At 35.5% G+C, this 27,917-nt stretch overlaps 2 protein-coding genes across 2 annotated transcripts; both read right to left on the reverse strand.

Annotated features, from left to right (window-relative positions):
- Nucleotides 1-521: 521 nt before the first annotated feature.
- On the reverse strand, nucleotides 522-4,757 carry LOC103962036 (chaperone protein dnaJ 10). The gene is made up of 10 exons (XM_009374702.2): nucleotides 4,606-4,757; nucleotides 4,154-4,258; nucleotides 3,547-3,606; nucleotides 3,055-3,137; nucleotides 2,558-2,723; nucleotides 2,330-2,459; nucleotides 1,479-1,637; nucleotides 1,197-1,369; nucleotides 973-1,053; nucleotides 522-828 (listed from the first exon to the last, which is right to left on the reverse strand). Exons 2-10 carry the CDS (start codon nucleotides 4,238-4,240, stop codon nucleotides 748-750), a joined length of 1,020 nt encoding a protein of 339 aa, XP_009372977.2. The 5' UTR covers nucleotides 4,241-4,258; nucleotides 4,606-4,757; the 3' UTR covers nucleotides 522-747.
- A 17,971-nt stretch (nucleotides 4,758-22,728) lies between these two features.
- On the reverse strand, nucleotides 22,729-24,108 carry LOC125475780 (uncharacterized mitochondrial protein AtMg00810-like). The gene is made up of 2 exons (XM_048581151.1): nucleotides 23,982-24,108; nucleotides 22,729-23,177 (listed from the first exon to the last, which is right to left on the reverse strand). The coding sequence occupies exons 1-2, from the start codon at nucleotides 24,106-24,108 to the stop codon at nucleotides 22,729-22,731; spliced, it is 576 nt and encodes a 191-aa protein (XP_048437108.1).
- Between the last annotated feature and the right edge of the window lie 3,809 nt (nucleotides 24,109-27,917).

Below are 27,917 nucleotides of genomic sequence, written 5' to 3' on the forward strand. Positions count from 1 at the left end.
CAATTAAGTAATGCACACAAGACAAGTAAACAAGTGTGGGAAGAAGTGTTAGAGTGTCAATACAGATAATAAGAGTGTAGGTGCCAAGGTGCAATCTAGTAGGCTAAATACTAATTATACAGGGTATGAAAGAAAACCCTACATTGATGGATGTTTGTTACATTTTGTTCTTTAAATATTCCTAGAATTATAAAACATTTCTTTGAAAGAAGCCATTCAGAACAAATGGAACGTTTTCTACTTCAGGAACAAGTATAGGGTCTATAGAGCAATTGCTTAAAAGTACATTTAGATCTTTTTGGGTGAGAAAATCAACTCATTGTACTAAAGATCAAGCAACATTTCATTGATTCATTCTTCGTTTTATTAGATTTTTTGAATTCTTAGCGGACAACCCCAATCTTGGTTTTATAGTACATCGAGGCAGCATTGAATACAAATGTTTCTCAAACAGGCAAAAATGTGGCCAATCCTGCAACAACATTCACCTGATTTTAAGGCTATGGAGCTCAACAAAAAGATTTCCAGCCTTGAAAACACTAATTCTTATTTATATAGCTCATTCATGTACATACAAAAGAAACACAATTAAATACAACAGAAACAAGCAAAGGTTGATTCAAGTCAAGGGTAGCACACTAAACTAATCAAATCAAGCGGAAACATACGCTATAAAACCCTATCACCTTAAACATGCCCACGCACATCACAATGAAGATGGAATTGCTTTTTGTATATATGAAGCAATTACGATGATGATGCAGAATCTATTTTGGTGTCGCTTTCATGGCGGAGACTGTTCTCTCTACTGTAAGCAGCTTTCGCACCCTGGAAAATAATGGAAATATGAGATTGTAGAATATTCGTTTGCCAATAAAAATTACTGAGTTTGAAATTTTCACATCCGGCCAAAAGAAAATTTCGGGTCCTGGAAGGACATATTGCTACAATTCAAGGAAAAGAAACGCTTACTTGGAAGACTGTTCCTAACTTTTTCAACGCTTTAGCCCGATCCCTCAGATCATCCCTGGACACAGTGGGGTCCTTAAGTACCTGAAGAATAGAACACAATTTTTAATGATTTCTTCAAATTCTACTAGAGGCTACCTCGATTGTATTTACCTAATACCGCAAAGTAATAGCTTTTCGGATGAAGTACTATTATTAGGCTTAAGAAAGGAAAAACTGGAACTCACTGCTTGGCAGACACGTGATAAGGTTGACTCAATATCAACAACATTAATTTGCCATAGAGAATTAAGCACTTGATCCTTCCTCTCTTCAATGGCTTTCATTAAGGTCTCTTCCTTGTTTTCACCTTGGTTCAACTTCTTTAGATCTTCCTGTAGTTGAATTAAAGCTACAGCACCTGCACAGATCAAGATAATAATCAGTTTTCCCAGACCATAACAAATTTTCACACTGAAGGATATACAGCCAGTGCTTCACCAAAGAACTCCTTGATAGCAAATGTGTACCTGAAGCTGCTGATACTTGTGATTTTATCTGGTGTCCTTTATCTCGCACCCATTCTGCTAAAAATGGAACCTTCATGTATCGTTTGTCTTTTCCAATTTCTCTTGCAGCTTGCCTCGTGTAAATATAACCAATCGTATGCAGCATAGCCTCACCAAAGGCTAATAAAAAGAAAATCAATTATGGCTCAGGGCTAATTGCAGCAAGCAAGAAGCAAAATTAAGGTTTCATTTAGTAAGCACTGTAAAGTTTTAAAGTATACATCAAAACCAATACAATTGGTGGAACATCATTGAAAAATTTTAAGGGCTTTTCACATGTAAGCCCTTGATAACATTACAATTTCTTGAAAAAAAAACCTTCAAACTCAACACTTAAGGAAAAAAACCATCTTACTTTGTAATCGGAGGAGGGCATCAAAGAAACTTTACAACAAAAAATCAATTACATCAGGACAAGTGGATAGACAAGAGTTTTTATTCCCCAATTGATCTCTTGAAGTGTTTTTGTATAAAAGTTATAGTTGTCGGAGTGCTTTTCCTAATTTGCTAGAGTGTTTTAAAGTGTACATTGAAACCATACAATTGGTGAAAATGCAACATTTCTCCAGCTCATTTATTTATTTTCAGAAGCAAGCAGGTCATTTGGTGAGTTTCGTTGGAAGAGAGAATTAAACTTTCATCTCCTTTAGGCAATTGCTTATCGAAAGTTAAATGCAGCTTTATAGTACCTGCTGAATGAAGCAATTTTTTTTTAAAGGCAAATGATCAGGTACAATGTCATAATACAGAATTTTAAAACCTTTTCGGAAAACAATATTGTCACTTTTGGCGGGAGAACAAAAAGGGTATACCTGCTGACGAGAGGCGTTGTGCTTCTGAATTTGCCCATTTTACAAACTCATCATTACGACCATCAACAAATGGTTGAAGGCGATCTTTCAGAATAGTTATGAGCTTTACTTCCCTTTCCTTCTGCAAGGTCTACACAACAACAAAAAATAAAATAAAAAAGAGGTAGAGGATATAATTATGCATACTGAAAACCCAATATCTTAATAATGCCAGTGTAAAATACGTACCCTCATTTTCTCCGTGACTTTCTGCCTACGGACTTCAGGGTCCTGTGTCTCTTCTTCAATTTCAACAGATGACAAAGAAGCTAAAGCAAGTTGACCAACATAATCTTCAAAGAATTCGCTCCCAAAAAGCATCCCAAACACAGCTGCAGGGTCTACCATGGAATCCCTGGAAAGAAAAAACATAATTGCAGATATAAGTATTTCCAACATGTTATCCTTGAGACAGAATGAGAGCCTGATGGTATCGTGCATCTCATTCACGAATCATTTCAACACTTTACTAATTGTTACAACTGGAGAATAAACATCATCTCCAAATTAGAAAAACTTCGTTTAGGCACAACTTAATATCATGGAGACTAATTGCAGGAAATGTTTAAAAATGCATTACAACTCTTTCCAGGAAATTACAAAATGGCATAATATCATTAGTGATTATTATTTTAATGATAAAATATTTAAATAGTTATTATATTCCCTAGTTTGTAAAAACTTACTGTTGTATGCCTGCCTTTCCGTGCTTGTCATATGCTTCACGCTTCTCTGGATCACTTAAAACCTGATAAGCCTCGCCCAGTGCCTTAAAGAAAATACGATACCCAGGAAATTAGGACCCAAAATGACAAGAAAACTTAAAAGTAATAAATAAGAACGCAACATTAGATGCGAAATGAAACATTTTCCTGTACTTTTTACATGAAAATACAACTGGCTTGGGGAGGAAATGTACATATACATTCAGGGCAGGTAGCCCAAAGCGTACTTGCCTAATTCAAGTTAACATCAAATTACAATATAATTCTATAAGTCTTGAGTTTTGGTTTTTCAATAATGCATCTCCAAACTTTCCCAGAAAAAACTCATCGATATTATAAGTTCAACACAATGAACACAAGTATAGTGATGGTTATGCATATGAAAATTCAATCACAAGTTTCGGTTGTCAATAGAAAATGTAATTTAATAGCTCAGATTTTTAGTTAGCTTACCTGGAAATTTTCGGCAGCCTTTGGATCTCCAGGATTTTTATCAGGGTGAACACGCCTTGCCTAGAAACAACATATAAACCCCATATTATAATTAGGTAGATGTCTCTATCCTAAACATAAAATAAAATCTGGGCATACAATTATAACGAGAAGAAAATTGAAATACTTTAAACATGAGAAGGCAGTCAAGGTAGCATATAGCAAAGCACAGTGCATAGTGATGTGGAGGCATAACTAATAAACGAATCAATTCTGCGTAAGAATCAGTTCTGTGATGTGATTAAAGCTTTGGACAAACAATAATTTTGAGGCTTTAAAAGCCCGATAATTCCTGGAAATGGCGAACTTTCGTAGAGAATTTAGAATAAATAAACATAAAGTATATATTACAAGCCAGATACCTATAAAAATTGTGTGAACCGAACCAAACCATACTACTGAATTCAAACAATGCACTAACTTAAATCGGCAGTTATAAGGTATAACTACTCAAAAGCAACTACAAACTTTTGAAACTCTGAATCGGGGAAAACAGAATTATTATTGTTCGCGGTTAAGATTGCTTCTGCAAGAGCGAAAACATGAAGAAATCAAGAAAGTGAATTACCTTGAGATAGTAGGCCTTTTTAATCTCAGCATAAGAGGCGTCGACATTGACATCCAATACTTCATAGTAAGCAGTGTCCTTCACCATGTTTCTTAGATCACAACCCTATCAGACCAACAAAACACAAACAAATCAGTCCATTAACTGGAACAACAAAAAGTAAATAGAATTCAAAAAATAAATAAATAAAAACGTATAGAAATCCATAAATAATAAGCTAAATTAGCTTCCAAATTAAAAATCCCAAGAAACAAGAAAAAAGAAGAAGAATTGAAAGTGAGTATAGCCAGATCTGATCAGGAGAAGAAACCCAATTGAAAGTAAGTAGCAATGCAATTATACGACACCCCAAAATTAAGATTTTCTGATCATATTCCAGTTCAATTAAAGCAAGCAAATTGAACCAAGGAGAAGAAACCCAACAAGGAAAAAATTTGAATCGAGCAACTTACCGGTTCAGGAGCTCAGGCAACGAAATTTGGACGATCAAACGAAGCAAAAGCACAAGCGAGAGAGAAAGAAGGCGCTTTGATTTTTTTATATTTATTTACTATTTATTTATTTATTTTATTTTGCTATGCTACACATCTATTTATTTATTTATTTTTCTTTAAAAGTAGTTGTAGATTTTATTCTGTTTCACTTTATTTTCTACTCATTCTTCAAATTTCGTTTTTCTCAGTTGCCTAATTTTATCAATTGGATGAAGAGTTAGTTTTACTTGTATGGCAATGGTTCAGGGTCTGTTCGTTAGTATTTTGCAAAATGGTTTTTTTTCTTTTTGAAGATAAAAACGAGTAAAAGATGTGTTAGGTTTACTGTTTTATAAAAATAAACTCAAAAAATGAAAAACGCATAAAACAATATTTAGACTAGGTTTTGTAGATATCAAATTAATGTTTCTTCTATTTTCCCATAACAATCTTCAAAATAATAAAAAATGAAGAATACATTACAAAACAAAATTAGAGTTTTAATAAAAATAAAAATAAATCACGTCAACCACTACCACATCATTGTCAACACCATAACATTCTTCACTGTCTCACCACCACCGCTACCATCTTTGACACCACAACCTCCACCACCATCGTCACAACTACCATATTCTATATTCCCAGCACCCTCACCACCATGGCCACTATCGCATCCACCGTCTCATCATTGCCACAACTGACATTATCGCTACCGTCTCACCATGACCACATCATTTTTTGGTTGTCATGACTAAGTTTGTAACTTATTTATTTCATTTTTTATTGTAAGGCTTTAAGCCTCCAACCAAATTAGAGCTTATTTTTAGGTTTTGGTTGCATGTAATTGAGTAGTTTGCTAGTGATACATTAGTAGTAGGTGTTACCTACTAGTAACTAGTGTAGTAATTTAGTATCCTGAATTTCTAATGATAATGAAACTCAAAATTGTGCCAATTTTTGAAGCAAAGTGGCAAAGTTCATAAAAATTGTCAAAATTAAGGTTGTAGAATTTTGTATGTGGATTGACAAAAAAATTAAAAAAAAAATTGGAAAGATTCCAAAGCCCAACAAAATTGGGCTAAAAAGCAACATAAATTCACAAGGCAAAAAATTGGGCTAAAAAAAATGGGCCGAAAAATGGAAAATATTTCGATTTATCAAATTTTGGCATACCAAAGTAATCAGTTTGGTTTCAGTTTTTTCCCCCTCCCGAAATGTTCGGTTTAGTTTTCGGCAAGACCATTTTGGTTAGGTTACCGAACCGAAATCATCCCTAAGTAAAGAAAAATAAAAAGGGATTTGTTATTGGCACTCTAAAAATCTCATTCTACACTCTAAGCTTTCTATATTTGGAAAAAAAAAATACACTTGTGAAGAGTGTACAATGAGATTTTTAGAGTGCCAATAACACTTCCCAATAAAAAAGGTCAATCAATATTTGTAAAGGAAATTTTATTTGAACTGATGTTATGTAACTCTATACCCAATTAATAATTCTTTCCTAATAAACTACCAAACGTGCCCTTAGGTGAATGGAAAAAAAAAAATATTAGAACATAAAACCCATCAACCATCAACACACGATCCTTACACCCAGTCTCTCATTTTTGTCGGTGAACGCAAACCCAAACGCAGTTAACCACCGTTGCTCTCATCTCTCTCTCTTTCTTGTTTGGTTAACTTTTTCCGGTGCCTATTAATTTGATAAACTAATATATATGCAACATTATGATTAAGTCAATTCGGTCAATTTGAATTAGTACTTTGGTTTTGGGATTAAACGTCAACAGCTTGGGGAATAAACAACGACTAATGAAGGGAAGCTACAGGTTCCAACGGACGGGCTGACGGAGAAAGAGAGAGAGTCCGTAAGTTGGCGCAGTAACATACATCGAAATCATTGTCGACAGCAAAGCCGGTGGAGCATTGCAGTTCCATTCGGTTCAAGAGGAAAGAGAAAAGAGAGAGCAGAAATAAAAATAAAAAGTGGAGGAGGATGGTGGCCGTCGCTGACATCGAGGAGAAGTAGTTTGGTTTACTGGAAAAAAAATGGGGGAGTGGGTATAAAGATAAACAAAGTGTGTGTCGACGGTCGATGGGTTTTGAGTTCTAATATTTTTTTTCTTTTCATTTTCATTCATTGAAGGGCAAATTTGGTAGTTTGTTAAAAAAATTATTAGTTGGATGTAGAGATATATAAATTGGATTCAAATAAACTTTCTCTATTTGTAACTCAACCTCCTCTCCTTGCTTGAGCGAATAAAGCCTCGCAAATATAATCTCCGATTTTTTTACCGGCAATTTAAGCCACATCTCCAGCATTTGTGTCGTCATCAAACCAATCCACATTCCTACGTACCCTTGTGATTCTTCATTCACTGGTGAAGATAAATAAAAAGGTTAATCAATTTTTGTAACTCGACCTCCTTTCCTTGCTTGATGATTTATAGCCCTTAAGATATAATCTCCGATTTTCTTATAGTTAAAGCCACCTAGTGTTGTTTTTAGTATAATAAGGAACCTAAAGCAAACGGCTGAAAATGTTAACTTGAAGCTTTGCGGCAACACACTGAATTGCTTCTTTATCTGGGCTTGAGTCGGCAATAATGAATCAATAATAGATAGTGAGTTGTTCGAATTATTTATATTTGATTCATTCAAAATACACAAATGAATGTGCATATATACCAATTTGTATTTCTGCTTCTTGTTTATGTGAGCCACTACATTCCTTGCATATCCCGGTGCAGAATAGTAGATGTCATATTCCTTCCCAAGTTTGTGTTATTAAGCTTGATGTTGCCATAATATTAAGCAAGAACACACCTAACCCAAACAACAAATTTCGCAACTCTTTAGAAAGTCGTACTCTCTACCACTGCATAAATGGTATGAATTTTTGCTTACTCCATTTCCTATCATTCTCCAACTGCAGGTAGCTCAAGGATGATTTGGGTTCTATTCTTTCATAACTTTAATTTATGTTACAAGACAGCAAAAATCAACTCAGAGCAAGAACAAACCTAACCTAACCTAATTACCACAAATTTCGCATCTCATGAGAAAGTTGTCATCTCGACCATTTTTTTGCTTGATAGGACAATACCCCTCATGGTAAAAAAGTTGGTAACAAGAAACGGGTCTTCAGTTATCAATTATTGTCCAAATCTAAACTTTTGTTAGTCTTCCGTTAATAAAACACACGTGCATCTCACATGCTTGTGTGAAAGTTGTGATTTGAAAACTGAGAAGCCAAAATATCCGTTGTAAGACTTGGTTTAATTAGGAGTTTGTTTGCTGGCTACAAAGTTGGCTTAGGGTTTGACTAAAATTAGAATTTGATGGAAGCTGGAGGCTTGATTCATTATTTGAGATGAAAAATGAAAAACAACATACAAGAATATTAGTTTTGCACGAGATTTCGAATACATACAGCACCAAAAAGGTTAGCTTAGCTGTAAGCCAAGAGATTGCCAGGAAAGTTTGAGTAGAGAGGGACTTTACACTATCTAAACCACTTTGACATGCTACCAAAAGCAAACGATTTTTTTTATGCATAGAAACAATAATCCAATTAAAAACTTTGAAGCTTAGAAATAGATTAGATAAACTTTTAATTAATTAATTTGAATGCATTATGGCGCATTCTAGAATTGCAAAGTCGAATCCTCAACACCGCTTTGCATGTTTTCTTAACAGTGTCTTGTAAATTGTCCAGAAAAATCCATCAATATAGGGTTTAAGGCCGCCCGTTCTCATTCACCACAACATAATAAAAATTCTTAACATGTTTCACCTCCTCCCTAGTAGTCCTCACAAGAAGTTGCTCATTCATCTCAGTTTTTTGATCAATTAGGCTCTCCACAAGCTTAGCCTCACTCTCCACCATAAAAAATATAAAAACCGCCGAATTCCCAAGAATCTTCCTCACGAGACGCAAGTTGTCGTTGGAAACCATGAACTTTTTTATGCCGTATTCCGGAGAACATCCAAGTCCATAGTTGCCAATGCCACAAGGCACAAGCACATGAACTATCCTACTAAAAGGACTCTCAGAATGCAATTTGTGCATGTAATACGTAGTCCCCATAAAAAACACCACAAGTCAACAAAGAATGCAAGCCCAAGTGTTGGGAGACCATATCCAAGGGCCCACCCAACTTTTTCATGTATGTAAATCAAGAAGGTGTTCGAGAAAAGGGTTCCAAAGAAGATGTTGAACATCCACCAATTGAAAAATGAGAGCTTTTGGATCCTCTCTTTGGGCTCAAACTCATCAAACTGATCTGCTCCCATGGTGGAGATGTTGGGTTTGGTTAAAATACAATAGCCATATTAATATATACAATATATTCTATATTAAATATATACTTTTGTATTATTATTCTATATAAGTTAAAAAAAAAAAAAAGTTTTATTCTTTATTTATTTTTATTATGAGAGTTCCTTATTATCATTACTAGGATAAATTTTACTTAACATGTTGTGTCCAAAATTAAAATAAACTAGTATAGTATTTGTATATGCAAGAACTAAGAAGACATACATACAATACAAGTATGAAAAATGGGAAAGAATATATAAACACTTGTGATTCATCATTATTCCTCACGAGTAGATAATGGTTACACTTACATTATTGTTTAGATTTTTAAAATCCTCCAAACCCTCATGAATAATGTTTTTTATTTGAGGGAAAAATTAATAAAATTAATAATAATTATTGTAGAAGTGAAAAAAATGTAAAAAAAAAAAAGAAATATACAATCACTTATGATGACAAGTTTTACAACTTTCATGAAGGGGTCAGCTTCGAAATCCAACACTATAATCCATAAACCTTAAATTTGTATTTAACCGTCGATTGTCATTTACGCTTTATTCCTATTACTGAATTTCATTTTTAAAATTTTCTTTTTTGAAAACATGATCATTTGGCGGGTGTAAGAAGATGAACGGTTCATATCTTTGATATCACATTTCGATATTTACAGTTAACTGAAATATGAGTCGATGTCATATAGTTTGAAGAAACTTTATAAACGTCAAGCAATATTTTCACTAACCGTAAAACTCTGAATATAATATCAACGATTCAAACCATTCATTTTCCTGCATCCTCTAATAGATCATGTTTTCAAAAAAGAAAATCTGAAAAAAAAAAAAACAAAATCTGATGAGAAAAATGAAGCGTAAATGTAAACAACAATCAACAATTAAATTTTGATCTATGATTTATATGATTATAGTGACGAATTTCGAAGTTAAGCTCTTCACGAAAGTTGTAAAGCTTGTCATTATGAGTGTTTATATATATTTTTCTATATTTTTTACACTTCTACATTAATTAAAAAACTATTAAAGACTTTGCTTAAAAAACAACCTTAAGATAAATGAGAGTAAATCTGTACCGTTGGATTCTATTTCACTTATATTATTAGAACTTTTTTGGACAAAAAAACCCTTATATTTTCCAATTTTACCATTTGATCAGACTGATCTGATCTGAATCATTTGATCAAAATAAAAGCCAGCCCAGCCTTAATCCCTTTCTCTCTCCCCACTCCCGTAACCCTCTTTCCCGACCCGTCGTCTGTTCTTCCTAGCCCCTCTCTCCCGCCATCTGTTCTTCCAAAAAGCTCTGATTTGACGGCCACGATCTTCTCGTCCTCCATTCGTATGGCCACTTCCTCTTTATTTCTCTACGTAAGTATTTCTCCTTCTTCAAATACATAGCCTTATTGTCGGCAATCATGGGGCTTATGCACAACAGAGCGTTTGTTCTCTTCTCATTCTTTGAACAAAGCTCTGTGAGACAATGATCTGTGCTCTTTAAGTCTGTTGATTTTATTGGGATTGATCCGTTTTTCATGGTGGTTTCTGTGTTTTGTGGTGTTTTGCAGAAAAGGGTATTTCAGCTTCAGCTTTACCGTACAAGAGGATCCCACCTAGCTGGTTGAAGATCTCTATACAGGATGTGAGAAAACCCCAACTCTGTAACTCTTGAATCAATTTGGGTTGTTTTAGGTTTTGTTTGGATTATGAGAACATGGGTTGTGTTTAGATTTGTATGGCTGATGAGAAAATGGACTAAAGTTCGAATATTTAGGTCAATTTTGTTCCCCAATGTTCTAATGTTTCAATGTCCTTAATTTTGCAAAGCTTTTGAACATTTGATATTTTGTAATGTTCTAATGTTTTTTCATTATGCTCTTATTTTGGGTATGTAAATATATACTTTAAAAAAAATGCGTTTTTATGTTTTTCATTTGATTATTTATTAGTTTAAAATATATTTTCCTTAACGGGTAACAGGTTAGGTCATATTACTTGTTAATATTATTGGGTCAATTTCAGGTCAGGTCATTTTACCCGTTTATTTTAACGGGTGTTACACGACACGACCCGTTAAGATATCAGGTATGATACGAAAACGACATGAATACGGAAAACACGACACGAATGTCAGGTCTAGGTGAAAGTGAACTAAAACCTCAAGGGGTGTTAGTGTTATGTTTCAAATATGAAGGATTTTGTGAAAACACAATAAACCTGAGGGGATGTTAGTGTAATTAGCCCCTCGTCTAGTCCAAGTACATTTATGTATTTATTTTCCTTTTCTAGTTAACATCCAATAACAATCAGGAAAAAAAGAAAAAAAAAGGAAAAAAAGAAAAAGAAACAAACAGCATAAAAAGGGTCAGACAAAAAAGGCAGGTATCATATTTTGCCTTCCTCTTCAACAATAAAGTTATAAAACCTAATTAGTCCACTTTTTTTCATTCAAATTCCCAGTTCCTCCATTTCTATTGAATGTGAAAATATTTTCACATGGTCTTGAAGATTATAATTTAAGGTAACTAACTCATATATATGAATTTAATGTCCTAATGTCAGTTTTCACATAAAAACTTACGTTTTCTTTGTATCCTTTGGTGGTGGTGGTGGTGACTTCTCTCTGTCTTTCATCCTTCTCTTTCATTTTTCACTTTTATAGCAAAAGAAAGAATCAAGTTGTTCATAGATCCAAGTATTGCGAGTGTACGTATACGAGGACTGTGTCGTTGTATCTTGAGGGTAGGATGCTATTAACATAATACACCAAGACATTGTGTCTAAAGGGTGAAATATACTCTTAAGGAGCATCAATGAAGAGCGCTTTCGACCCTACAAAAGATAATATTTTGTTGTTGTTTCATTATTTTATATGATTTTGCCATGTGAACGTAAGTTATCATTTCCCAATATTTATCTTTTGTGATTTGTTTTAGGAGAAAGCATCCATGTCGTCAATTATACCAACATGAATTCGGCTCCAATGTGTGTTTAATAAACAACTTTTTCACAACAAAAATCACAATAAAAGAATTGTCTCAGCACAGGGACCACAAAAAAATAGCCATTGACTAATCTAAAAAACAAAATTGTATCTTGTCCTTCTAATTAGTAAAACTTTTATTGATCTTAACCTAAATTCTCTTTTATGTTTCTTGACATCATGTGATCAACCATTTTTTTCATTAATGATCATAAACTATTATTGTGTGAAAAATAGTATAACCCGCTAACCAATGAGAAATTCATTTCTTAGTAGAAATGGTTGTGAATATATATATATATATATATATGGGTAATCTTTGACAAAAAAAAATAAACGGGTAATTAATGTTTGCGGTTGTGAGAATGGATATATGTCATAATTAGGTGGCTACAATGGGATATTAGCTCAAACAAATAAACTATGGTTGTATGAGTCGTCCAAACAAAAATCGAAAAGCACTATCATACTATTAGAGAATATGTGAAAAAGAAGAAGATTCAAGTGTAAAGAGTTAACGCTAGAGAAAACATAGCAAACCCAATCACTAACGCGATGACACAGAAGCACCTTGATTGATACCTAAAAAGTTTTGGTGTGCGTCATTGTGATCATTGGCTTTGGAGCAAGTGGGAGATTGTGTTAGAATTGTATCCTAAAAGTCAAATTTGGAATAATATTATTATGTAATACTCATTTTAGTTAAATAATAACAGGGCATATTAAGTCATTCATAAGTTTGGCTGTATATTAAAGAGATATTATATGAAAGAGTTCATTGGATTTAAGATCTGGGAACAATGTCCTAAATGAGGTTAGGGAAGGGAGACTTGTATTCTATATTCACTTAGTCCTTAAAAAATGTTCCTAGCCATTTGGAAAGTCAACTGGACATTGACTATCTGAAAAGGCGAGTGTATATCCATTAAGGTTAGCATGGTCTCATGTTACACATGTTGGACACGTGGATATACAGATGCTTGTCTATTGAACAAATTCATTGAACACTGACCGCCTAAGAAGATAAAACGTATGGATGCTTATCATATGTCAGAGTTATAAAGCATTGGGTTGTAGTATGCAAATATTTTTTGGACTTGAGGCATCATTAGATATCTTGTGCTTATAAATATGAACTTTAACTTCACCTCAAAGCCCTCACTACTTCGCAGGGCCCGATAGTGTGTTATTTGGGTTCATGTGCAATAAGATATCTATCACCTTCTAGTATTGTTAATAGAAAGAGATATCCCTCGAAGCCACTTGAAGATCTGTCTCATAAATCTCTCTACAAGGTACTTGTTGATCAAACTATGTTTCCAAGAACTACTTCAACATGAGATGCATCATGGTGATCAAAGATACCTCTCTGTAATTTGACATTATTCCATATCACATAGATCTTGATCGAGATATGGATGATAGAAGAACCGAATTGCAATGTTACTATAATCAAGATTCAAAAGAGTATCATGATTGTTTTACGAATACGTCTACCTAATCTGTGTAGCCATGAAATGCTGCTAGGTATCACTCATGGTTTGTAGAATTAAATTAAGGGGTTATTTAACTTTAATCCTTTAAGAAGATTGAAATTTAAAATAAACCTAGTATTAGATTACATATTGATTATAATCCTTTGATGCGTCCTAATTCAAAATAATTAATGTGCATTTTATTTAATGTCTCCCATTAAATATTTAAATTTATTAACATACAAAATTTATTTTATTTTTGACCAAAAAAGAGTTTTTTATTTCTTGAAACTTGAAGGACTCAATTAATGTACCTAAATGTGTGTACCAAAATATATTATAATGAACTATTGTATTTAAATGTTAGTACCAAAATATATGTTACATCCGAGCCTGGGATGTGGTGGGGGCCCGTACGCGAAATGGATACGATGGCATATGGGTGATAGTGGATCGACTTACTAAGTCAGCACACTTCATACCAGTTCGGGAGAACTATTCCTTAAGCCAATTAGCTGAGTTATTTATCTTAGGAATTGTTAAATACCACAGGATTCCAATTAGTATCATTTATGATCGGAATCCTAGGTTTACTTCTAAGTTTTGGGTGGCATTTCAGGAGGCATTTGGTTCGAGATTGCTTTATAGTACATCATATCACCCCTAAACTGACGGACAATCCGCGAGGACTATCTAGACATTAGAGGATATGCTGAGATCTTCGGCACTACAGTTTCGTGATGCTTGGCATAAGTGTTTGGATTTGATAGAGTTTGCTTATAATAATAGCTACCATTATAGCATTGGGATGTCACCTTTCGAGGCACTCTATGATAAATCTTGTCGTACACCTTTTTGTTGGTCAGAAGTTGGTGAAAGGGTATTAGTGGGCCCAGAGATTGTGGATGAGACTACTCAAAATATTCAGGTAATTAAATCTAACCTGAAAGCGACCCAGGATCGACAAAAGAGCCTTGCTGACAGACACGCCATAGATAGAGTGTATAATGTGGGAGATTGGGTATTTTTGAAGTTATCCCCATGGAAAGGTGTTGTACGATTTGGTAAGAAAGGTAAGTTAAGCCCTCGATATATCGGACCGTACCAGATCACCGAGCAGGTTGATGAAGTTGCTTATAGACTTGAGTTGCCTCCAGAGTTGTCAAAGGTGCACGATGTTTTTCAAGTTTCTATCCTTTGCCATTATGTTTCTGATCTGTCACACGTATTACCTCCTCAGCCACTAGAAATTAACCCAGATTTGACATATGAGGAGGAGCCCATGACGATTTTGGATTAAAAGGTTAAGGTTCTGAGGAACAAAACTGTGCGTCTAGTGAAAGTTTTGTGGAGGAAGGAAGCCACGTGGGAAACAGAGTACCGTATGCGAGATATGTATCCACGCTTGTTTTATGGATATTAGTGGTTTGTGATATTAGTGTATGAAATTTCGAGGACGAAATTTTCTTAAGGGGGGTAGGTTGTGACAACCCATCCCAAATTAAAATATATTTTATCCTTGAATGCATGGAAATGACAATTTTGCCCTCGTGGGTCTTGTGACATGATGTACGTAGATAATTTGCGAATCATTTTTCTGTGGATGAAATCAAATTTTATTTGACGCCACGAGAATGTCGACGTGAATTAAGGGCCTAGTTGGGTTGTAGTGGAAAATTGGGTTTGTTTGGATTAAATTGTTAGCCTTAAATTTTATGGCCCAAATTAGGGCCTATCTTCTTTTTTTATTTATTTTTGTTTTTTATTTTATTATCACCCAACCCGGACCACGCACACACACATTCACCCTCATGTACCTGCACTCACCCTTTCTCTCGATTCTTCCCCATCCATACAGTCCATACACGTACACCCACACACCTAACCAGTCTCATTGTGCATAGATCGAGCTAGTTGAGACTACTTCTAAGTTCCTTGCAAGCTGAGGAACACAGTCCTACCAGTAGTTTGGGGAAAGACCTCGGCAACCTGAGAATCTTTAAACTCCGCGCGAGGAGTTAAACTACTTCGACGTAATCGTTGGATCTACTTAAGGATTTAAGACACGTGGTAGTTCTCAAACAACTTCCCTAGTCTTTTAGAACAATTTTGGAGTAGTTTGGATGTCGGGATACACGGGTTTGGGAAGTTGCAGATTTAGCTAAACTGCCGAAGGATTTTTTTTGACCATCTTTCATTCATTTTAGGCTTTTAAATAGGTAAGATCATGTTCTCCTAGTTGAGAGCTTCAATTTGGTACCAATTTCATGAAATTTGGTGTTAAAACAACGAATATATTAAGATTTAAAGTTTTTCCATAAACCGGCGAGTGCAGCGGCAGCCGGCGCTGAAATCCGATGAACCATTGAAGAAGAAGAGGAATATTCCGTCAACTTTGACGGAATATGCTAATGGCGTAAGGTAACACCGTTAGTTTTTAGACGAAATATGCTGTTATTTAATGGAATATTCCCTAATACCGTTAGAGATTCCATCCATCGTGCTAGGCGCATGGCCGTGCCTTGGCTAGTGTGTGAGGGCTTGTGGGATGTTGAAATTTTTTTCTAAAAATACAGTGATGCTCAGGGTGTTGAGTAGGCCACAATTGTATATTCAAACACCCCAATTGAGTAATGTATGAGAAATTATTTCATAGTGCTGGTTATGTGCTTTAAAATAATGTTAAATTAGTTGTTTCACATATAGGTGAGACGTTTCCAAAGGACGAGCGCAGCCAGGCGAGACTTGGGGGTTGTGACCCGGCTACATACCAGTAAGTGAGCTTTTGAGTTACACACACACACACACACACACACACATATCCCTTATGTTTCCTAGAAATCGTTTAAATGGTTTTTACATTTTAAATACCATGTCGTATGCCTTACATATTAGTATATGTTATAATATAGCTGTGCATATTATTGCTCGATGCCGTAGACGCTCAGGTAAGCTTCAGGTGAGTATATAGTGATGGTTGTGATGGTAGTGTGTATGATTATGATGAGTTGCTTTTGGTGAATTATATCCTGCACCCCGATGTTAGTGCTCCGCCCGAGGATAGGGCCTAGCCTTCACCTGATCGTTTACCTCCCGCACCACACGCTCACCTTGGATCCAAGGCAGGTGCTAGCCTGTCGTACAAACCACATTAGGTGGTTCTGACTCGTAGGTGACTAGTGATACTTCGCACAGCCTTCACGTGATCGTAGCACTTGAGCGTACTTATTTACACCTAGCATGTCATATAGACCACATAGGTGGTTCCGACTCGTGTCCAGGATTTGATTTGATTGTTAAGTTATTGATTCAGCCATACAGGTCACGTTAGGTGACTCTGGCTTATATGTCACTTTATATTAGTGCAATTCACCTGGCTTACTTATTCATGGTTGAGATGATTGTCATGGCATACACATGGTTTGGTTATTCTCAAGTATAGTTTTCATATATGTTTACAGTATTATTTTCTAGGAAACTTATACGAGTTTTACAGTGAGGTGTTATTATATTTGAAAAGATAAATGGTTTTGAAAGTTTTGTTTTTGCCCACTCACACTTTCTATTTTGCGCCCCTTCAGGTTCTAGATAGAAGTTCGTGTCGGTGGCTCACCAGGACTTCACGGCGATTCTGATAGACATCCACCAGTGTAGGGTTTCTTTTATGATCTGTATAATTATTACTTAGTCTTCTGGACTGCACTTTGATACCTATGCTCTGTTTGTGTGTGTCTTTACTCTAATCACTCTCACTCGTACTTATTGGCTAGTCTAAGGTAAGATAACTAGTGGTTTTTATTTATTCACATTTTCACATCGTTACCACTTCCGCACGACGCACATGATTACGCCACCCTCACGTGACGGCTAGCATGCCTTGATTGAGGTCGGGGTGTGTCATATATGTACCGAAATATATGCACCGAAATGTATTATATTAAATTAATGTACCTAAATATGTATACCAAAATGTATGCACCGAAATGTTAGTACCGAAATGTTTATATTGAATTAATGTACCTAAATGTTTGTATTGAAATGCATGTATCGAAATGTGTGTACCTAACTGTATTATATTGAATTATTGTATTTAAACATTAGTACCGAAATATATGTACCGAAATATATGCACCGAAATGTATTATATTAAATTAATGTACTTAAATGTGTGTACCAAAATGTATGCACCAAAATGCTAGTACCGAAATGTATTATATTAAATTAATGTACTTAAATGTGTGTACCAAAATGTATGCACCAAAATGCTAGTACCGAAATGTATTATATTGAATTAATGTATCTAAATGTTTGTATCGAAATGCATGTACCCAAATGTATGCACCGAAATATATTATAAAGAATTTAATGTACCTAAATGATTAAGAAAAAGTACATCGAAATATGTTGTATAGCACAAATTATTTTATTTAAATGTTTACAACAAAATATATTACGATAAATGAAATGAAAATGAAAATTAATACATAAAAAATTAGGAAGAATAAAAGAGAAATAATTAAAAAAATTAAAATATAATTAATAAATGAGGTTATTAATGTATCAAGGAACTAAAATTAGATTTTGATTTTACTCATGGTTTTAATCTAAAAGTCATATTTGCAAGGATTAAAATAAAGTTTTCTATTAAATGAATTTATTGATTAATTTCACCGCGACTTTAGTTAGAACCTAAGAGGTCACACACCTATGATAGTACTAACGGTGTTACATGGATGATGATAAGATATAATTAATTTTTAACTATATTAGATTAATTATTTGGACCTATTGGACATGGTTAAACAAAATAAGGGGAGTGTTATTCACATACTATTTTTTACTTCCAACATACCCTTGTTAAGTTTTGTCTATTAATCTTCTTCAGTTCATTCAATCTGATGGCCGAAAATTGAAAGGGCGTGTGAGAGGTAAAAAGGTGTGCAGATAGCACCTCCCTAAAATAGACGCTGAGTTTTTTTTTTTTTTTTTTTTTTAATTAAAAAGGGTTCGAGTCACAAGTCCAAAGTGGGCAAGTGAATGGGATTGACGCAAGGTAAAGGGTGCAACAAAGGGGTATTATAAATACCCTTGGTTATCTTTTATGTCCCTAATGCAAATGCAAAGAATTTTCCCTCAAAGAAAAAGAGAAAGCCCTAGCTTATCTGCACCGCCCAACCTAATTATTTCAACCAACCTAATTATTTCAACCAACCTAATTATTTCAAGTGAGTGATCTTGCTAGTCAATCCAACCTCTCATTCCATCATCTGTTGTTAGTGTATCAATGTGAATAATTGTAGAGGCTCAACAATTTGAGAGCTTCTCATGAATCATCATGAAAATGAAGAACATAAGCATAAAGATGATCTTACAAAGCGGTGCATATGTAGCTAAAAATTTATATAAGTTAATCTCTTCTAACGATTAAAATCAACTAAATGTCTAATGGGATTAGATATTACATGTTTATTTATTTATTTTTACTACATATTTAATTATATAAGCTAAATAAATCTCAATTATATGCCGGGAACTCAAGAACTAGGTCATCCCTTTAACTAAGCTTTTCATTGTGATTCAGTATTTCTGACTTGATAGTCGTGTTTAGGAATCACGATGCCATGGGGGTATAACTTAACATTTCCGATCCAGAAACACCAAACAAAAGAACACAATATTTCTTATTAATTATTTATGAATGCCTTTAAATATTTCGTATCCATAAAAAAGGCATGCACAAAGAATTTGTACGCAAGTACACTAACATGGAACTTAATGAACTTCAACAACTTTGGGTGACATTACCCGTAGCATCCCCACCTCTGCTCTCTCTCTTTGGCTCAACTTCACTGTTGGAGTTGACTACTGACAACCATCATCCCAGTTGTTCACGAAATATTATTACATGGTACTATAATATGGTCGGACAACGAGGTTATACTTTCAGCTGTAGTATTTAGACATTTACACCGTGTTGCAAGAGGCTTATAGCTTAAGTGTGCATTTGAGATCTTGTGTTCCATTCTTTCCTTCTCCACATCGATTGTACCAACATAAAATTTGTGTTTAACTTAAATAAATTGATATTACCACAAGATGGTGTTAAGATCAAACAAAAAAACAATCGCACCGATTGGGATGGAAAGAAACAGAAGAAAATAGAAGTTCAATTCATTTCTGCTCCTGCCCAAGAAAAAAGAGGAAAATGAAATTCTTTTGTCTAGACAGTGGAAATGAATCGTTCATGTGCCAACTGAATGGGTTAATTTGGTATGCCCAACATATCATGGACAACAAAGTAACCTTGTACTTTCAATCGCATTCAAATTTTGTAACCACACCCCACTTTTTCGTTTTCTTCACAATGAAGGCACCGACCACCAGTGACCACTAAAAGCCAGGTTGCATGCCGAGTCTTTGAGAGGCCATCAGAGGGACATTAATACATTGTACCAGCCCAGGACACAAAATTTTAAATCTTATATTGACCATACCATGCGAGACTAGATTTGTGAAAACGACGACCATTTGACTAATCTTTAATTATTAAGATTTTAAGAACGTCATTCGTTCACGTGTGCTTTAACAAACAGTCATTGATGACGAACAAAGTTCTAGAATCCTAAAGATGACAATTTTTCCTTGAGAGATTCTTTTAAGTGAAAAAGGTGTATATATATTTCTGGAGCGGCGGCGGAAGCTTTTGATGCGAAAGAAAATAAGAGGGAGGGGGAGTTTAGAATAACCGAACCCAGACTAGCTAGGTCAAAATATTTTATAATTAAGTCGCAGTTGAAAAACTCCACTCCGAATAATACTAAAATGATCACCGGTGTGATTTCTAAGCAATGTGTTGCAAATCTAAAGTAATTTTGTCACTTTGAATTTTACAAATTAATAATCATAGACCATGCATGGTTAAATAAGCAACACTATATATGTTATACAAATTGCTAATTTGTTGGTATTTTGAAGTAAATACATACTATTTCCGTAAATTTAATGTCAAGAAAAACTTATAAAATTTTATATTTCACTCCTTCGAAAGCATGACTTCGTCAGGGAAGACAATTTTCACGTATCTTCGCTTTTCCATGCAAAGTCCGACTTAGTGTAGATGGGAAGTGGAATATTATTCGGTCTCTGTTGTTGTTCACAAATCTCATTTTAATTTGTGCTAATATTTAGTTTTACTAGATTGAGAGATAATTTAAACAAGCCAAACTAATCATGCGACGTTATATATTATGATTGAGACACTGTTGCTCTAATATCCCAATTTGCATGCAAATTCTCTTATTCATAGGCTGGAAATGATTAATGATTATCTTATCCAGATTCTCTTTGTGAATATCCCAATTTGCATGCAAATTCTCTTATTCATAGGCTGGAAATGATTAATGATTATCTTATCCAGATTCTCTTTGTGAGGATTTTGAAGATCTTTTAATCGTGTTCATTCATCGTACTTCATGAGATCAGAAATTAATTTAAATTTTTTATTTAAAATTAATCACAAATAGTATATGATGAAAACTAACCACACAATATACAATAAACATATACAATTAAAGAATCCTCTAAATCCTCGTACAAGATCCTCATTCGGAAATGAAAACGGCAACGTGAGATTAAATCAACAATTGTGAACCCGTCCTCTTGTAGCAGCCTACCTCGTGCTTGAAGTAAAATGTGCCACCCAACATTTCACAAGACACAATCCCACACTGATTAAAAGTCCACAGAACCAATTATAAGCTTATAAAACTCTCTTTGGTTTCTCTTTGTGAGAATTCTGAGAATTTTTAAATCGTATCTATTCATTGTACAGTCATAAATCATTTTAAATACTTTTATTTAAAATTAAGTATGAATAGTATATGATAAAAATTAACCTTACAATGTACTATAAAAGAACACGATTTGAAAATCTCACAAAAAAAATCCGGAAAGGATCCTCATTCACAAAAAGCAACACTAACGATATGGATCTCAGTTGGATGAACCAATAACGTTGAAACACAAGCATGCATGTTGATGTTGGCCATCACGTCACCTTTATCAAGAAACAGTCTATTTTTCTTTTGAAATACTATTAAATGGAGAATGCATGACTTTTATTCATTCAAACTTGGGAGTTTTAACGAAAGATTTACGGTACTATTTATTTTAATAAAAAATTATATTTTTATACTAAAAAGTTAAACATGTCATTATTCGTTTTACCTTTTATTTTATTCTTATTGTTAAAATGCAAAATTTTCAAACTCTTTTCATTAGTTTTTTTTTTCAAATTTCGACTCGTCTGGGTCAGAGAAAAATTTATGTCTTGTCAGACTTATCAGACACGTGTCTACGAAATAAGATTACAACGTACACTATTAAAAAAAGCATTATGTCATATCTTGTTATAAATTCTGTTTTTATTCGATGGGATATTCATTTTTTATTCTTTTTTGGAAATTATAAGGTACAATGAAGGATATTTGAACTTTATTGTTGTAGTCAACTTGGCTATGTGTTGATTTTTCTGATTTGAATTGTAATACTTCTCATATCATAAGAAAGCCTTATGGGAAGGCATACTTATACACAATACAAAGAAAGCTTCGGATGCAACAGCACACATGTAGCAACCTCCCTGCTATCCATGAGTCAGCAATCATATGCACACCCTTGCTGTCTTGCTGTGTGTTGTCTTGCTGTCTGTAACAGCACATGACCTCCCTGCTGTCCATGAGTCAGCAATCACATGCACACCCTTGCTGTCTTGCTGTGTGCTGTCTTGCTGTCTGTAACAGCACATGCTTCTTCCAATACTCCCCCTCAAGCTGGATCCAGTAGGTTGATGGATCCAAGCTTGGAGAGGAGTCTTTGAAACTGATGAGAAGCCAGAGGTTTAGTGAATATATCAGCCAGTTGATCGAAGCTTTTTACATAATGTGTCTGAATCACCTGCGACTGTACTTGTTCACGGACATAGTGACAGTCGACTTCAATATGCTTCGTCCTCTCGTGAAAGACGGGGTTTGATGCTATGTGCATGGCGGCCTGGTTGTCACAAAATAAGGTTATTGGTTGAGCTGTGAACACACCTAAGTCACATAAAAGTCTTTTTAGCCATATCAGCTCACACGCGGTTGAGGTCATTGCACGATATTCAACTTCGGCACTTGATCTTGCGATGACAGTTTGTTTCTTGCTCTTCCACGTGACCAGGTTTCCACCAACAAAGGTACAATAACCAGTGGTGGACTTGCGATCGATTGCGTTTCCTGCCCAATCAGCATCACAGTACCCCATGATTTAAGTGTTGTCATTCTTTGCCATGAGGATGCCACGACCAACAGACTCTTTTAAGTAACGTAAGATTCTTTTGACAAGGTTCAGATGCTCGATGGTGGGAGAGTGCATGAACTGACTGGCAATACTTACTGAATGTGAGATGTCTGGTCTGGTGATCGTTAGGTAGATCAGCTTGCCGACAAGCCTCTGATATAAGCTGATATCCGAGAGTGGTGTGCCTCCCAAGTCAAGCTTGAGCTTGCTATCAAGAGGGGTAAGTGCAGGCTTGGAATCACTCATATTGGCATCTTTAAGTAGGTCCATGACGTACTTTCGTTGATTAAGAAATAGTCCCTTGTAAGAAGATGCCATTTCGATTCCAAGAAAATACTTCAACACCCCAAGATCTTTAACCGCAAATTGTTGTTGAAGTGACTGTTTGAGTGTGGTGATTTCAGCAGCATTATCACCTGTAATTATTAAGTCATCCACATATATCAACACAACTAATTTGCTTGCAGCTCTTGTGCGAACAAATAATGATGAATCTGCATTACTCCTTTTGAAACCAATGCTATGAAGAACGGTACTTAGTTTTGCATACCAAGCACGTGGTGATTGCTTCAGTCCATAAATTGACTTATGTAACTTACACACCAAATTAGGCTCTTGGCTTTGAGGGTGTCCTGGTGGCAATCTCATATAGACTTCTTCTTCAAGATCACCATGTAGAAAGGCGTTCTTCACGTCCATTTGATACATAGACCAACCTTTATTGACGGCAACAGACAATAGAACCCTTACTGAGTTCATTTTTGCAACAGGAGCAAATGTTTCCTTGTAATCCACCTCAAATGTTTGAGTGAATCCTCGAGCCACCAGCCTGGCTTTATGCCTCTCAATCGAACCATCAGAATTAAACTTGATCTTATAGATCCACTTACAGCCCACTGCCTTTTTTCCTTGTGGAAGTTTGGTGATGCTCCAGGTTTTGTGTTGGTCTAGTGCTTTGAGTTCATCTCTTATTGCTTATTTCCACACAACTTGATTATTAGCCTCATAAAAGTTTTGAGGCTCACTGTGACTTGAAATGTTGTTAAGAAAGGCAGCATGAGATGGAGTTACCTTTTGATACGACACGCAATTTGAAATTGGATGCCTCGGTTTATATGTGACAAAATCTTGAAACCTTGTGGGAGGTTGTCTATCACGCCGAGGATTGCGTCGAGGTACTAGGAGGTTTGTCTCATCCTCGTTCAAATTGTCATCCACACCTTGAGGATTTTCTATGTTGCCGTTGTCATCATCATGCACCGAGTCATCATCATGCACAGAATTATCAGGATAAGTACCTTCATTATTGACAACAATCCAACGTGAAGAAGTACGAAGGAAAGCCATGAACACTGGCACAAAGACCAGTGTAACTGAAGCAAGGGCTTATCTAGCCAACGAAAGAAAATACAAAGTGAAGAATCCACACTTAAAGTGCCAACACTGCAACTATACTGGTCACGTTAAAGAGACATGCTGGATTTTACATCCAGAATTAAAGCCAGAGTTCATGAAGGATAACAAGGGCTCACAAATACTGAACCGTGCACCACATAGAGCCAACAATGCAACTACCTCAACCTCTCATAGGTCTGATGCACTCAAGAGCTTCACTGCAAATCCAGCTGCACTCATAAATGAGTTTGCAGTGTATCTTCAAAGCAAGAAAGAAAGGATTAAGAGTGACCAAACGGTCGGCTTTGAAGATGGAAATTCAATAGCTTTGCTAGGCAAGTTTGCTGGATTTCTGACAGAAACACAACACATGGCCCAAGATGACATGCAAGGTATCATGACTGCTTTTAAAACTGCTCTTAATGTAAATATGATGCATGATTTGTGGATTGTTGATTCGGGTGCCACAGATCATATGACCAACCATGTTTCTAAGTTTCACAAGTTTGAAAAATTTTCAAAACCGTCTCAAGTCTCAACTGCCAATGGTGAGAGTTCTAAGGTTTTAGGGAAGGGAAATATCAACTTAATATCGGACAAAATTGAGTCAGTAGCCTTATTTGTTCCTTCTTTTCCATTTCAACTTCTATCTGTGGGAAAAATCACCAATACCTTAAATTGTTTGGCCATTTTCTCTCCTCACAATGTCATTTTTCAGGATTGCCTCACCAAGAAGACGATTGGTGAAGGGTTTTACCTTGATGGCCTCTATTACATATCAAAAAACAGTCCCAGAGGATTTCAAGCCAAGTCCAGTCTATCCCAAGATAGTCAATTGTGGCATCAACGTTTAGCTCATCCTTCCCAACCTGTTTTGTCTTCCTTGTTTCCAAACTTAGGTAATGATTTAATTTCGTGTGAAACATGTCATTTGTCTAAAGCCACCAGATTGTCTTTTACCTCATCCTTATCTAGGACTAGTAAAGTTTTCGAACTAGTTCACTCAGATGTATGGGGACCAACGTTTGAATCTTTTGATGGTTATAAGTATTATGTAACTTTTGTCGATGATTTCTCTAGAGCCACATGGTTGTACCTTTTAAAGTCTAAGAGTGAAGTGATTGAAGTTTTTAAGGATTTTCACAATCTTGTTAAGAACCATTTTTCCTCTCAAATTCAAACCTTAAGATCTGACAATGGCACCGAATATATGTCCCATATCATGTCATTATATTTGAGCAAGCATGGTATCATGCATCAAACAAGTTGTGTCGGCACACCTCAACAAAATGGTGTAGCTGAAAGGAAAAATCGTGACATTCTGGAAAAAACGAGAGCATTAATGTTACAAATGAACGTACCAAAGAGATTTTGGTCACAAGGAGTCATGGCGGCTGTGTACATCATCAATAGACTTCCTAGCCGAGTCTTGGGGTTTAAATCTCCACTTGAAGTCATGAAAGGAAGAAAAATCGACCTTTCACATCTTAGAGTCTTTGGCTGTGTCTGTTTTGTTCATATACAGTCACACCATCGAGATAAGTTGGACCCTAGAGCTCTCAAATGTATTTTTCTTGGTTATTCATCAACACAAAAAGGATATAAGTGCTATGATCCTCAACTAAGAAAAATAATTGTATCTAAAGATGTACAATTCCATGAAGCTAACCCTTTTTTCAGAAAATCACATGAAGCCACAAGTCAGGGGGAGTGCATCTTAGACCTAATTCCTCTACCAAGAATCTGTACTTCTACACCTCCCATTGAAGTCAATAATGAAGGTACTCATCCTGATAATTCTGTGCATGATGATGACTCGGTGCATGATGATGATAACGGCAACATAGAAAATCCTCAAGGTGTGGATGACAATTTGAACGAGGATGAGACAAACCTCCTAGTACCTCGACGCAATCCTCGGCGTGATAGACAACCTCCCACAAGGTTTCAAGATTTTGTCACATATAAACCGAGGCATCCAATTTCAAATTGCGTGTCGTATCAAAAGGTAACTCCATCTCATGCTGCCTTTCTTAACAACATTTCAAGTCACAGTGAGCCTCAAAACTTTTATGAGGCTAATAATCAAGTTGTGTGGAAAGAAGCAATGAGAGATGAACTCAAAGCACTAGACCAACACAAAACCTGGAGCATCACCAAACTTCCACAAGGAAAAAAGGCAGTGGGCTGTAAGTGGATCTATAAGATCAAGTTTAATTCTAATGGTTCGATTGAGAGGCATAAAGCCAGGCTGGTGGCTCGAGGATTCACTCAAACATTTGAGGTGGATTACAAGGAAACATTTGCTCCTATTGCAAAAATGAACTCAGTAAGGGTTCTATTGTCTGTTGCAGTCAATAAAGGTTGGTCTATGTATCAAATGGAAGAAGCATGTGCTGTTACAAACAGCAAGACAGCACACAGCAAGAGAGCAAGGGTGTGCATGTGATTGCTGACTCATGGACAGCAGGGAGGTCATGTGCTGTTACAGACAGCAAGACAACACACAGCAAGACAGCAAGGGTGTGCATGTGATTGCTGACTCATGGACAGCAGGGAGGTTGCTGCATGTGTGCTGTTGTCTTGCTGTCTGTAACAGCACATGACCTCCCTGCTGTCCATGAGTAAGCAATCACATGCACACCCTTGCTGTCTTGCTGTGTGCTGTCTTGCTATCTGTAACAGCACATGCTTCTTCCAATACTATGATATTCTTTTGTCTATAACATTACAAAACGTAGTAATTATTATTCACTTATCAAAATAAAAAAAAATTATTTAACCCCAAGACGGCAGAAGTTTTGGGAGTTTTTCTACCAAAATCGGATGTTGAACAAGTTACAAGTTCTCACATCCTGTACCATCGGTCGAATGAACAGACAAAACGTATGCACCAGAAGTTTTAACTCACTCTACTTGATGCTCGAAAACGTGATCTTATAATGTTGGTACTACTTGGGATCTTCCATACACTTTGATTGTTTCTCTCCATGATGTGGCCACGCAAATTGAAATGACTCCCTTTTATTAACCCCTTCAATCGATTCTCCATATTGGTCTTGTTCCCTTTCAGCTAAAGAAGTATACATACATTAATTCATTTCGACTTACCAAGGGCAACAGGCAACGTCATTTGGTCCCAGCATGTCCAATCTAGGGACAATCCAACAATGTGAAACTTTTTGCATGGTCGTCTTCTACTGATTCATCTCTTAATATTGTTCTTTTTTACCACGAACTATGAGTCTTGTTTTCATTTATTTTTGGGTTGCCCTTGGATTGTTGCTTTTTGGCATTGGTTGTTTGCACTCTTCCAAAGCCCTTCAAAGCAATTCTACTGTTGGGCAAGTGATGTGATATATAATAGCATACAAATTAAACCCTATAATTGTAGTATATGTAAGTAGGGATTGTTCTAAACCGGGGATTAGAAGGGATGCTAATCTACACAATTTAAACTCTAAAACACTAAACTAGACCCAAAAACAGAAAACTAGACTCTAACAACTCAAAACAAGCCAAATAGACTCAAAACACACAAACTCAGTTAAATTGACTCAAAACAGGTCCTAGAAAGTGATTTGGATGAAAATTGAATTAAAGAGACTCAAAATACTAAATAGGGACAGATTCTGACGAATTGAAACTAAAGTAACACAAATAAGAACTAAAGGGGTATTTGGACGAATTTTAAACTTAACTTGACTCAAAACACTAATATAAATAGACTTAAACATATTTTAACTAAGTTCAAACACAAA

Source organism: the organism of the source record quoted next, unplaced genomic scaffold, assembly GCF_019419815.1.
Source record: "Pyrus x bretschneideri cultivar Hongxiangsu unplaced genomic scaffold, Pyrus_bretschneideri_v1 Contig16, whole genome shotgun sequence".
Classification (NCBI taxonomy): Eukaryota; Viridiplantae; Streptophyta; class Magnoliopsida; order Rosales; family Rosaceae; genus Pyrus; species Pyrus x bretschneideri.

Excerpts from the sequence above, each read along its gene's own strand:
- LOC103962036 (XM_009374702.2), bottom strand. The coding sequence starts at position 4,240 with ATGGTGAAGGACACTGCTTACTATGAAGTATTGGATGTCAATGTCGAC. Across the intron at positions 1,370-1,478 it reads ACAAGTATCAGCAGCTTCAG|GTGCTGTAGCTTTAATTCAA; the intron begins GTACACATTTGC and ends TGATCTGTGCAG. Across the intron at positions 1,054-1,196 it reads TATCACGTGTCTGCCAAGCA|GTACTTAAGGACCCCACTGT; the intron begins GTGAGTTCCAGT and ends TCTATTCTTCAG.
- LOC125475780 (XM_048581151.1), bottom strand. The coding sequence starts at position 24,108 with ATGGCTTTCCTTCGTACTTCTTCACGTTGGATTGTTGTCAATAATGAA. Across the intron at positions 23,178-23,981 it reads CAACATAGAAAATCCTCAAG|GTGATAATGCTGCTGAAATC; the intron begins GTGTGGATGACA and ends TAATAATTACAG.